Source organism: Danio rerio, chromosome 5 (assembly GCF_052040795.2).
Source record: "Danio rerio strain M-AB ecotype USA chromosome 5, GRCz13ab, whole genome shotgun sequence".
NCBI classification, from domain to species: domain Eukaryota; kingdom Metazoa; phylum Chordata; class Actinopteri; order Cypriniformes; family Danionidae; genus Danio; species Danio rerio.
The window spans coordinates 31,198,599-31,211,017 of NC_141025.1; the positions used below are offsets into that span (position 1 = coordinate 31,198,599).

The 12,419-nt window shown below is 40.6% G+C and overlaps 2 protein-coding genes across 5 annotated transcripts in view; one reads left to right on the top strand and one right to left on the bottom strand.

Moving 5' to 3' along the window:
• Positions 1 to 12,419, bottom strand: part of adamts8a (ADAM metallopeptidase with thrombospondin type 1 motif, 8a) — a 202,840-nt gene that overhangs the window by 22,080 nt on the left and 168,341 nt on the right. For 2 of the 4 annotated variants that reach the window (XR_015491283.2, XM_087253562.1), the window contains exon 1: positions 614 to 1,518. The exons of the other annotated variants lie outside the window; for them this stretch is intronic. Coding sequence is in view for 1 of the 2 variants with exons in the window: in XM_087253562.1 (XP_087109688.1) it covers positions 614 to 1,327 (714 nt within the window). In the remaining variant the exon portion in view is untranslated. Of the gene's footprint in view, positions 1 to 613; positions 1,519 to 12,419 lie in introns of those variants that run through there. 4 annotated transcript variants of the gene reach the window in all.
• The window catches only part of adamts15a (ADAM metallopeptidase with thrombospondin type 1 motif, 15a), a 30,103-nt gene continuing 21,050 nt past the window's right edge, over positions 3,367 to 12,419 (top strand). Inside the window, exon 1 of the mRNA NM_001126429.1 lies at positions 3,367 to 4,305. Within this exon, the coding sequence (NP_001119901.1) occupies positions 3,367 to 4,305 (939 nt within the window). The remainder of the gene's footprint in view (positions 4,306 to 12,419) is intronic.

A 12,419-nucleotide genomic window follows, 5' to 3' on the forward strand; every position in this document is an offset into this window, starting at 1 on the left:
CTGCAAGCGACCACAGAGAAAAACGCAAACACCAAGCTTTCACTTTCCAAAACACTGTCGCTCCAAGCAATATCCAACAAATCAGCTTCCTTTTGCGAGAAGTCGTGACTATCAAAAAGCCAGTTCTTTTCTCCAGCATCCGTGCTAATTACAAAAGCATTGTATATTGACATAAATACCCCTCAATACGGATGGCAAGTTCGGTTTTACACGTTCACGCCGAGTTTTACGCACGTGCTCAGGAATGTTACAGTAGATTATGCCACTTTTTTGGCAGAGTTAGGTTTTAATATAAATATAGAAAACATTTTTACAGATATTTAATATTATCACTTTTACCATTATTTGATATGAAATTGGTCTACACCAATAACAACAACAAAAACAACAACAACAACAACAACAACAATAATAATAATAATAATAATAATAATAATAAAGGATACTGTCTACACTTGTTACAGCAGGTTTTAAAGCCTCTCAAATGATTAGCAGTCGATTCAGGAATTGTTAACATTTTCAGAATGAATCAGATGACTGAAAAACGCGTTGAATAAAGTTAGGCGCATAACTAATAACAACCATTAACCATTTCCCCTGACCCTTAACTCACCTTTATCTCATCCCCATAGAACCGTGTCATGGACGCGTCGGCCACTACCAGTGTCTCGATGTATCTCGCAGCGGACACGAATCTTTTTGCGCGTCTCATGTTGCTGTCTTCATCTTCACTGGAGTTCAGTTTGCTCTCTTTCACAAGACTGTCAACTTTCATTTGATCAAAGACCAAAGACGCTGTGCGACTGTTGGAAACAGCTCTCCTCTTGATGACGTGCACCTGCGGAAAATGTTTCCCGGTGGTCTGGACACTTGCTTTAGGGTGAATAAAGTACTCGACCCCTTGTGTTATGAAGGTGCCGTGGATGCCGTGGCACAAGCTGACAGCAACTACAGATTCCTTTTCAGAGTTTACCGTGCCGGTGTAGAAGCAGTCTCTGAGGTCCGCACCGCTGTCTGGGTAAAGGGTGGCATCCCTGAGAGCACCCCCGCTCCTGGAGGCGTCCAGGACAGAGCGGAGATTCTTTGCTTTAATGCGCTGGACGTTTAAAACTGGAGACACGAACTTGCTGTCCGGAGACAGGTCAAGCAGGAAAAGGTGGCCAAACGCACTGAGCTTAAAATGCTGTCTCTCTTCACTTCTCCAAAAAAGACCTTTCCTAAATGTACGGTTTACTAACACAGTCTCTTCTTCCTCGTTCAGCTCACACAAAGCAAACTGAGACATAAGATTTACTAAGAAGAAAACATAAACAATTGTGGATACCATTTTAATCGTGAATTCGGAAATATCCCAAATTGTGTGTTAGGAAATAAAAAGCACTGGGCGCACGGTCAAACTACTGTTTTAAAACAAAGATGAAGATGAACCTGATCCGGAGAAAGACTAAAATTAATTCTGACTTAATAAAAATCTTTAATTTTGCCCGCAGAGTACATAAAACAGCCGGCTCACGGTATAAGAGAAGAATGTCCGCGTCGCTGGTATTTATACAGTCTTGGGCTTCTCCAGCGTACGCGGTTTATTTTTGATATTCATCCTCTCTCCTCCCCCTCGTGCGCCAAAGCAAAGGGGAAAAAACTCTGGTTTGATCCAATGGGGCCACCGGCACGCCCCCTTTTCACTACTGCGGGTATTACTTACAGCTATTATTATAACAGCCGGCTGGAATGCTGCAGGACACTGGAAGTATGTGTTGAGTGTCAACCATGTAGGTGCTAGAAAGCGCGTGCTTAACCAGTGGAAATCTTGGAAGAAACGCGGTGTACCCAGGAGCAAATGATGCCTTCATCATACCTAGAGAGCAGAAGGTGACACTGAAAAGCCTGGAAGTGAGCAAACCCAAAAACAAAATAAATGATGCGAATGTTCCGAAACTTTTTTTGGAGTGCACACTGAAGTGAAATGTGTTTGTGAAAGTTGTTATTTTAGGTGGTACTAAATAAAACATAAAAACTGCACACATAAACGCAGGAAAAATGGAATAATAATTTAATACTGAATAAAGGGAAATACAACAGGCTGTTCAACATAAGCAGTGAGTTTTCTCACTGTATGGCTGATTTCAGTTGGATTTCAAGAGCACCGCTGAGAGGCAGTATTGTATCATTGTAGACATTTTAGACTAGCGTGTTGTGTGACCTAGACGTTTTTAGCCAACGTATTAACTTAACAAGAGATCGTATAGAAACAAAAACATTGTCTAGTACTAAAACTATTTGTTTTATAATAAAAAAAACCGTTTATTTTAAATAATCATTCAATATTTAATGTTTTTCTAATATTTAGAAAGTTGTATTGTAAACCTTTTACCACAAGAGGTCGACACCTGTGCATAACTATAGGGCCCCTTGAAGAATATCAAACTGACCTGTTTATAGATTCACAAGTCCTGATAAAGACACAGCTAAGACTTTATATCTTTAGCATGTTTTTTAATCCGTTTGATCCGTAACTTGCTTAACCATAGCTAGCCTTAAATAATGCTTATTACCAATCGGGATATTTAAAAAATATAAAAAGCAGCTGTTTATTCACCCTCAGTCTCTGCAAAATCGTATTAAATTTAATTCTCAGCATAAATAAATGTTTCTAAACATGACTTCTTGTCACATAATGGCATTTGTGTATAGTACAAAGTCACATATAGGCTTATTCTATTCAACATCAGCTGTAGCATCCAGAAAAAAAAAACACAATAAGGTATAGTCTATATTTTGATGAGCAGTTTAAAATACTGGATGTGCTGTGAGTACACTTACTGTAAATATAAACTGTATTATTATTAATAATAATAATAATGTATTTATTTTTATAGGCTACAAATGTACATCCTATGCATATAAAAATGTTTGCAGTAAATTATGCCTAAGAAATCCAAGTGCTATCCTCCCATGTGGAACTTCATACAAGTCACTGTTGGATGCTGTGAATGAGTGGGAGGGAAACCCGGCTCTTGGAGCGCTGCAGGCTGATGATGCGGAGCGCAAAAAGCCACAAGTAGTTGCGGGCTTAACCTTGAACTGAGAGGAATACCCAATGAGCGCACTCGAGCACCTCCCCAAAATCTTCTGATTACAAGCGCGAGATGTTTACACATGACGCGCGAGCATAAAGCCGACAGATGAACACAACCGCTTCAATATACAGGTACAAGAGAGAGATGGAGAACAGACCGGCGGATTTCACACTTTGTGGACGCGCAAAGGCAACATTGTAGTGCAGCAGCATCCTGGATTATTCTTGCAGTCACATCTCACTGTGTCAATTTGCGCTTCACAAGTCAAACCCATTTCAAGCGCATAAACATGTTTTTGTTGCTAAGGTCAGTTCTTCTTGTAAACGTGTTCTACGCTCAGTGGAGAATTGTGAATTCAATGCAGAGCCAGTTATGCGTGCCCATCAGAATGGATCATGTAAAGAACAGTTTAGTCGATGATGAGGACAGTATTTTGCCGCGCAAGGCTGTATTTAAAATAAGTGCGTTTGAACAAGATTTTGTACTCGAATTGAGGTCGGACTCCAGCTTCATTGCTCCAGGTTTCTCAGCGCGCACAGACTCAGCTGCGCACAATTCCGCGCACGGTGAAGATCTGAGCCGGTGTTTTTATGCCGGTGAGGTGAATTCTGATCCCTATTCCTACGCTGCGCTCAGCTTGTGCAAGGGTCTCCAGGGCGCATTCGGATACGACGGCTGGGAATATTTCATCAAGCCGGCTTCTAACAATACCGACCGGGACAACGAAGCCGCGCATCTCATCAGACGCAGATCTAACGCCGATCTGAGTGGAAACTCCACGTCAAGGTGCGGCGTGGACAGCAATGCGACTCAAACCGTTGCACAGTCCCTAGCGAAGTTTAAGCACCTGAAGGAACAACACATGAATAACGTCACTATGTCATTTCTGAGAAACCGCTCGAAAAGATTCGTCTCCATTCCGCGTTATGTAGAGACATTAGTGGTGGCCGATGAATCCATGGCCAAATTCCACGGTGACGACCTCAAGCATTATGTGCTGACCTTAATGTCTGTGGCGGCGAAGCTTTACAAGCACCCCACCATTCTCAACTCCATCAACATCGTGGTTGTCAAGTTTATGGTGATTAACGAGGAAGAGAAAGGACCCAAGGTTTCCGGGAACGCGGCGATGACCCTGCGTAACTTCTGCACCTGGCAGAAGAAGCTGAACAAAAACAATGACAAGCATCCGGAGTACTGGGATACGGCGATCCTCTTCACTAAACAGGTAAGGTGTAACGCGCGCTTCCCCCATAGAGGGCAGCATGAGAAGCAGAGAATCATCAGGCTAATGTATCTGGTGGTAATCATATCAAGATGGTTAGCAACATGAAACAAAACTGCACACCAGACAGGCGACTGCAATTTACTTACCCAATAATCAAACCAATTTAGACATGATTTACGCTGACATTGTAATCACAGCTTTTAAATCTAAAGGTAGGCTCCATACGCATAAATATGCTGTTTTAATCATGTGTTTGTGGGGAAACAAATGCACAATGGGATGATGTAATAAAACAAAAAGAGCTTGAATTGGGGTAACATCTGAACACATATTTGTGTATTTAGCTTGGTTAGATGCTGAACTATGTCTTGTGTCTCACAGAGTAATGGGCAGGCTGCAACAAGAGCAGGCTCTCCTGTTAACCTGGACTTGCCATGGGCTTCCCATCATGTTTATAAGTGTTGTTAATGTCATGGGTCAGGCCTGCCTTGAAGCTACTGCTATAGTTTGCATTAGCACTGAGAGTAGGAATGTGTGCTCTGATTCAGCAAAGATATAAGTTAAGTTCTGCTAATAATATACGTATCTCATTGAACATTTGGAGTGTTTTGTATTAAAAATAGTATCTTGATGCTGATCTTACGCAAAATCAAGATCACATCCTGGCATGTCTGACAAGCCAAACAGACTGTAATAGTTTATACAAAAAAAAAAGAAAAAAAATTACTATATACTCAGCCTCTCGTTGAATCTATGAATTTATTACTGTTATGAGACACATAATGAAAAAAATATCTTGGCCACTCTTTTTAATGCTGTTAACTTTATTAAGGATGGGTGCTGTAAAGCTTCAAAAATAACAAAAAAGAAAAAGCACCATAAATGTGACCTCATGTGAACAGTGTTTCCAGATATGGCTGACCTTTTCCATTCCAAAAGCTGTCCAAAATCAGCCAAAATGCACAAAAAAATGGCCAAAATATTAGATTAATTTTTAATTTAATTTTAATTTATTCATTCATTTTGTTTTCGCATTAGTTCCTTTATTAATCAGGGCTCGCCACAGCAGAATGAACCGCCAACTTGTCTATAGTTTTACGCTGCACATGTTTACGCAGCGGATGCCCTTCCAGCTGCAAACCATCTCTGCGAAACACCCATTCACTCTCATCCACACACATACACTACGGACAATTTAGCTTACTCAATTCACCTATAGCACATGTCTTTGGACTGTGGGGGAAACCAGAGCATTCGGAGAAAACCCACGCAAACACCGGGAGAACATGCAAACTCCAAACAGAAATGCCAACTGAACCAGCCAAGGCTCGAACCAGCGACCTTCTTGCTGTGAGATGACAGCCTTACCTACTGTGCCACCGCGCTGCCCTAATTTAAATTGATTTAAATCAAAATTAACCTAGTTACTTTAACTGTCTTAATTTGTAAGCATACAGCACAAACCACAACATAACTGGATCACATCGAAACACTTCCCCTTCTCACCCACACATTGCACTTAACGTTCTGTAAATTACACTACCAATTAGAGTATGTTTTACTTTCGAAATGGGGTATAAATTAGCTCATTTGGCGTTTTGCATTCTTTTTAACAAAATCATGGGCTGCTTGTCAATCAGACAACGCTTCTGTTTGTTCTTGCAGTCAATCGCAGAAAAAATGATCCATAAAAGTGTCATGATAAATCGGCGTGACTTTAACTGCAGGTGCTGTGTGATGCGCATGCACGCGAAGGGGAGTCAGATTTGTCTAAGCAGTCAGATTTTGATACAACCTTCTCTTGTGGGTGGGCTTAAACGGTTAGCGCTATGCACTGATCGCTACTAACTGAATAGAGTAGAAGCACACAGTTATGATTTGTTGACTAAGTTGCATATAAACGTTACGTATCAAAACTGCACAAATTTGGTCAACCCGCCAATTCTTTTTTTTTACCAACACAATTAAATTTAAAACCGTACAGTTGGGTGGGAAAACGCCCAATCTGGCAACACTGCATGTGATTTATGTGTTATAAACTATCAGAGAAAAACATATAAAAGTCTTTCAATCAACACTTTAATGATACTTATTTTTGTTCAACGCAGGCTCACTGGAAAACTATTACGTAACTCAAACAAATACCAGAGATGGACACTAATATCAGTACATTAAAACACTATCACCAATCATCCATGATTAAATATTTAGATTTTTGCATGACATTACCAGCTCTACACATATGAATGTATGATGTATCTGTAGTAAACTTGCTCAGTAACTCGCCCGGTACAACACTTGCAATGCAGATTGACAGTTAAACAAGTTAAAAAAATATTTATTTTTTTAGTTTACACTATTAGACTTATTTTATGTGGTTTGCTGTTATATTTCTGCATTATCCACCAGATATTTAATTTCCAAACTCTGTTTATTGCACTCACTGCTAAAAATGCTACAATAGGCATGTTTTACAGTGAGTCTGTAATGAAGACTGAAATGAAAACCATGTGGTATTCTGACATTACTGGTCATCAACTCTGCTAAATGAACCCCCCGTCAGCATCACATTATCTTGCCCTCATTTAAACCCACTGCAGTATTAAAGCATCCCCTCTAAATAGAGCATTCACTTCAGCCCTGCTATCAGCTGTTTATCAGTTACACTGAGCAGGGCAGTGTTAACACAATGCTTACTCTCTGAGGTTAACGGTTTACTCGCACATCTGTAAACTCCTACTTTGCACCGACTCACCCTTACTAACTCACATGAACTCATTTGAGGCTGTCAGCTGTTTTTCAGGAACTCTCATATGTGTGAAAACATTTCCAGCTCCAAACCTGCCAGATGAGCGCAACCATTGTGTGCTTTGGTAATCTGCTTCAGTTACACATGACCTGAGCTGGACATCCAGACCAGTCGTGTCTGCGTAGTCTGGATGACAGCTGTAGTGAATCATTCTGAGGGGAGTAAATGTTTTATTGTTTCTTCTCCAAAGGGAACTTATGAAGCATTTTAGCAAGAGAGCACAGTTACTCCCAACATTCTTCCACTCATTATGTTCATTACTCCCTGTGGACAGAGGGAGATTGTCGGGTTTCTCCATGCTCTTCTCGGATAAGTCAAGAAGACTTGAAGAGGAGTTAGACTTGTGCATCTGCTAACCTACATAAAAGAGAAACTTTCCAACCTGAGGAGGGTGACATTATGTAAGGCTGCATAAATAAAAGTAAAATCTATTGATAGACATAAATGAAAGAATGGGTCATACTGTACATGAGCAGTATCATAGGAATACAGTTTTGATTATGGATATATTTAGCTGATATAAAAATGTAGATTCTCCTGGAAGATTTGGCCAGATTGTGATACTATACTTGACTGCTGAATGTAGTAATGATTTTACTGTGGCAATTCCACAACACAACAAACTGCTGTTTGAGTGAATTATCAGTGAAATCTTTGCTGAGAAGACATAGTTTTCACTGCCATAGAGCTGTCTGTCGCTCTGGGGGTCGACCTGCTGCAAACAGGTCTGTGTAAGTTTACAGCAAGTAGAATACAACTGGCCTCTGAGCCAGCTGAGAGAGGATTACGTGAGCTCTTCTGTTGTCTTGGCTGTAGCTCAAGAAAGTCGCTCTGCATTTGCACTTTTTTTCTATATTTATTTTTTGTTTTTTCACCCTTAATTTGAATAGGATGCAGGTTACAGACAGGAAAGTATTGGGAACAGAGAGAGGGAGAGGGTCAGTAAAGGACCTCGAGCCAGAATTGAACTCGTGAACACAATGTTGCTATATGTCAATGCACTTAACCACTAGGCTATTGGCGCTGACCACAACTAAGTATTTTTGGACAACAAGTCAGTTGAAAAACAAGAACAGGCCAAAATAGTGCAATAGAGTGCAAATCTGGTCAAAGCCAAGCCTTTAAACTTTAGCCTAAAAAAGTAATGGATAAAGCTAATGGTATACAGCTACTGTAAATATACAAGAGTTGAGGACATATTTTTACATTTGAAAAAACTAAATTTGAAAAAGATTATTTTATTACAAAAGTCACTGCAACAATTTTGTGATTTGTGGCATACAGTATTCGGCAATTCTAATGATTTTTTATGGTCTCCACAACTATAACAAACAGCTATCTACAGTACAATGAAAACTTGCGTCTGGTTCCGTCTGGACCAAAAAGCTGTGAATGAACACACCAAATGGATGAAAGCCAACTGAACTGAGAGTGCGTTCTGCACCTGCATGGGAGGATGTGTCTTTCTGCACATATGGATGTCAATATCTGTTTTCTCGTTCACAACGGGAGACCAAAATGTGCGCAGGCAAAGCATAAACAAAGCAGCTTTTAGTACCATTATCCAAGTAATTGTTACTCACCACAGAGGGATTCGCTATTGCAAAAATGTCTGATAATCTAATAATCCATATCATTTGCAAATATTTGAGAAATGTAGTGAAATGACAGCTGGCCTCATTGTGCTCCTTGACTTGAACTGTTTACTTACTTCGTCACTTCACTACTTTACACTTGTACTCTGATTCTTTACTAACCAATCAGAGCACAATCCTTCAGCCAACAGCCAATGCCAATTCGACACGCTGAATCAGGCCATCAAGCTCTGACATTAACTCGGCGAGAGGCGACGTGAGGAACACACTAAACCAACTAGCCTGGCCAACACTGACTTCCAGACTAACAAAGCCTAACGGCCAACCGTTGGCTTGGTGTTTCCTGATCCTTACAGAAATCAGTAGATGTCCAGGCTGTAATGTGATTTTATTTATGAAAGGCTTTCATTTAGCAAATTAACACCCTCTGTAATCTGGTTGAACATTTTCAAGAGATCAGTACCAATAGCAAAGTGATAAGTGCACCAACATATAGTACTGAGGTGCACAGGACTACCTGAGTTTGATTCCTTTGCTCACCCTGTTCCTCTCTCTGCTCTCCACACGTTCCTGTCTCAACTCTACTGTACTTGCAATAAAGGTGAAAACTCCTTAAAATAGTTAAAAAAAAATCTTCAAGTGCAGCAAACCCAGACATTTGTTTTTAGTGTGACAGTTGTTTTTTTCTATTCAGTTAAAATGAATGAGGACTGAGGCTTTCAAGCTTCAAAACGAACCATAAAAGGATTATAAATGTAGTTAATATGACACTTTTATTAGTTTTCTGAAGTTTTCTGAAGCCATGTGATAAGATGCAGATTGAACAATCGTTATTCGCTCAACTCATATGAAGTAGAACTGTAAATGAATCATTCTAAAGATTCATACTGTATTTTTTCAGTGAATTGGTTGGTTCAGGTCACAGAGCAGGTTTTAAAAGATTTTCATCATAAAATCAAACCGATCCACCTCTTAGTGTCAATAAGGCCTTGTGTTCTCTTTACACACTTTACACTACTGTATATATTCAGAAGACTTTCATTTGCACTCTGCCTCATTGGAAGCTACTGCACATTTTCCCTTTGTGTTCAACGAAATGGGTTTGAACTACATGAGGGTGAGCAAATGACGGCAGAACTCTTCCATTAAGCAGTTTATGTCAGAAAGACCAGTGTGTACAAAAGAGGTGTAAAGAGTTTCATACAGGACTTATGTGAGATGCGCTAACGGGAAGTGTCCAGTTTCGCGGGGAGCTTCCCTAACCACAGGCCCAGCTGGGAGCGATCTGACTCTTTACTCCTCTTTCTCCTCCTATTCCCCTCAGTCTGTTTCTCATTACAAATATTTAATGAGGGAAAATCTAAGGGAGGTGCAAGCAGGAGGAGATAGAGAGAGCAAACCTAAGTGCCTGCTGTGTCCAGGCCCACCTGCTGCAGAGATTCAGGCCCAGCTGCATTCTGGGAATAAAAACATATCTTTTTCCTGTTGTGACCTCATTTTTGAGGTCAAATGATGTATTGGCATCAAAACCAGCAGCAGGTTAGCGTAGGTATTTTTAATCACCAATTAAATATTATGGCATGCAGCAAATATGTTTTTTAAAAAGCACATTTGTTGCAAGAAACAAGAAAAGTCCCAAAATGAATCACAGTTGGCCAGTCATGCAAAATTGCAGCAGTTTGTGTTTAATAAAAACCAGAGCATGAATTGTATCTAGGCCGCTGATGCAAGCAAGAGGGAAACTGAGAGGCATGCCATGGCAACATTAAACGTAACCATTACAATAGTGACATAAGATGGATTTACAAAGCTTTACATGCAGCATTTGAACTATAATTTACAGCATGCACATGTTGTTAGAGAAGCAGTTAGCAATATAAAGCAATATAACATTAAGTTAAAAGAATTACAGGTCTAAAATCTTCATTTACAACATCAGATCAGAGATATAATAGCTAGCCTTACTAAAACGTTATGTATTTATGTCAATTTCAATCTATTTTTATGTTCCTTTATGTGTAAATTTTACTCTGTTGTGTGTTTACTCTCAATCTGAAATATGTCCACATTAATTGCACATCATGTTGAACATTATTGTTATTTTATAATGGATCTTTAAGGTGTGTAACTTCGGTGATTGGTAACAGCAAGTCGCTTGAAGCGTTTGACTCAGCAGTTCGTTATGGTAATAGAAAGACACATCTGAAGTGTATTTGTGTTTGCTATATACAGTCTTAATCAAAGGCATTTGTGCATTTTTTGAAACATTAATGAAAAGTTCAGGATTTGTATTGTTAATAGTAACTCTAATGTTAGTTACATGTAGCTTTCACAGTATTGTATTGCTATACAGTATATTATTAACAGAACATTATTATGATATACACTTTATTAGGGACACTTTACTAATACCAGACTGGACCCCCTTTTGCCTTCAGAACTGCCTTAATCCTTATTGTTATAGATTCAACAAGGTACAGGAAATATTCCTCAGACAGTTTGATCCATATTGACATGATGGCACCATGCATTTGTCAGCTGCATAACTATGAAGCGAATGTCCTGTTCCACCACCTCCCAAAAGTGCTATATTGGGTTAAGATCTGGTGACTGTGGAGGCCATTTGAGTACAGTGAACTCATTGTCATGTTCAAGAAACCAGTCTGAGATGATTTGTCCTTTATGACATGGTGCGTTATCCTGCTGGAAGCAGCCATCAGAAGATGGGTACAGTAATAATAATAACAATTCCTTACATTTATATAGCGTTTTTCTGGGCACTCAAAGCGCTTTACACAATGGGGGGGGGGGAATCTCCTCATCCACCACCAGTGTGCAGCATCCACCTGGATGACGCGACGGCAGCCATTTTGCGCCAGACCGCACACCACACACCAGCTGATCGGTGGAGAGGAGACAGAGATGAAGCCAATTGGAATATGGGGATGGTTAGGAGGCCATGATGGACAGAGGCCAGTGTGCAGATTTGGCCAGGATGCCGGGGTTAAACCCCTACTCTTTTTCGAAGGACATCCTGGGATTTTTAACGACCACAGAGAGTCAGGACCTCGGTTTAACGTCTCATCCGAAAGACGGCGCTCACTGAGCAGTATAGCGTCCCCGTCACTATACTGGGGCATTAGGACCCACACAGACCGCAGGTTGGGCGCCCCCTGCTGGCCTCACTAACACCACTTCCGGCAGCAACCTAGCTTTCCCATGTGGTCTCCTATCCAGGTACTGACCAGGCGCAGCCCTGCTTAGCTTCAGTGGGCGACCATGTGAGAGTTGCAGAGAGCTAGCTGCCGGCATACACATTGTGGTCATAAAGAGATAGACATGGTCTGCAACAATACTCAGGTAGGGTGAGACGTTGACACGATGCTCAATGGGTACTAATGTGCCTAAAGTGTGCCAAAAAATATACCCCATGCCATTACACCACCACTACCAGCCTAAACTGTTGATACAAGGCAGGACGGATCCATGGTTTCATGTTGTTGATGCCAAATTCAGACCCTACCATCTGAATATTGCAGCAATAACCGAGACTCATCGGACCAAGCAACATTTTTCCAATCTGCTATTGTCCAATTTTAGTAAGCAAATTGTAAATTGTAGCCTCAGTTTCCTGTTCTTTGCTGACAGGAGTGGCATCTGGTGGGTCTTCTGCTGCTGTAGCCCATCCGCCTCAAGGTTGGACGTGTTGT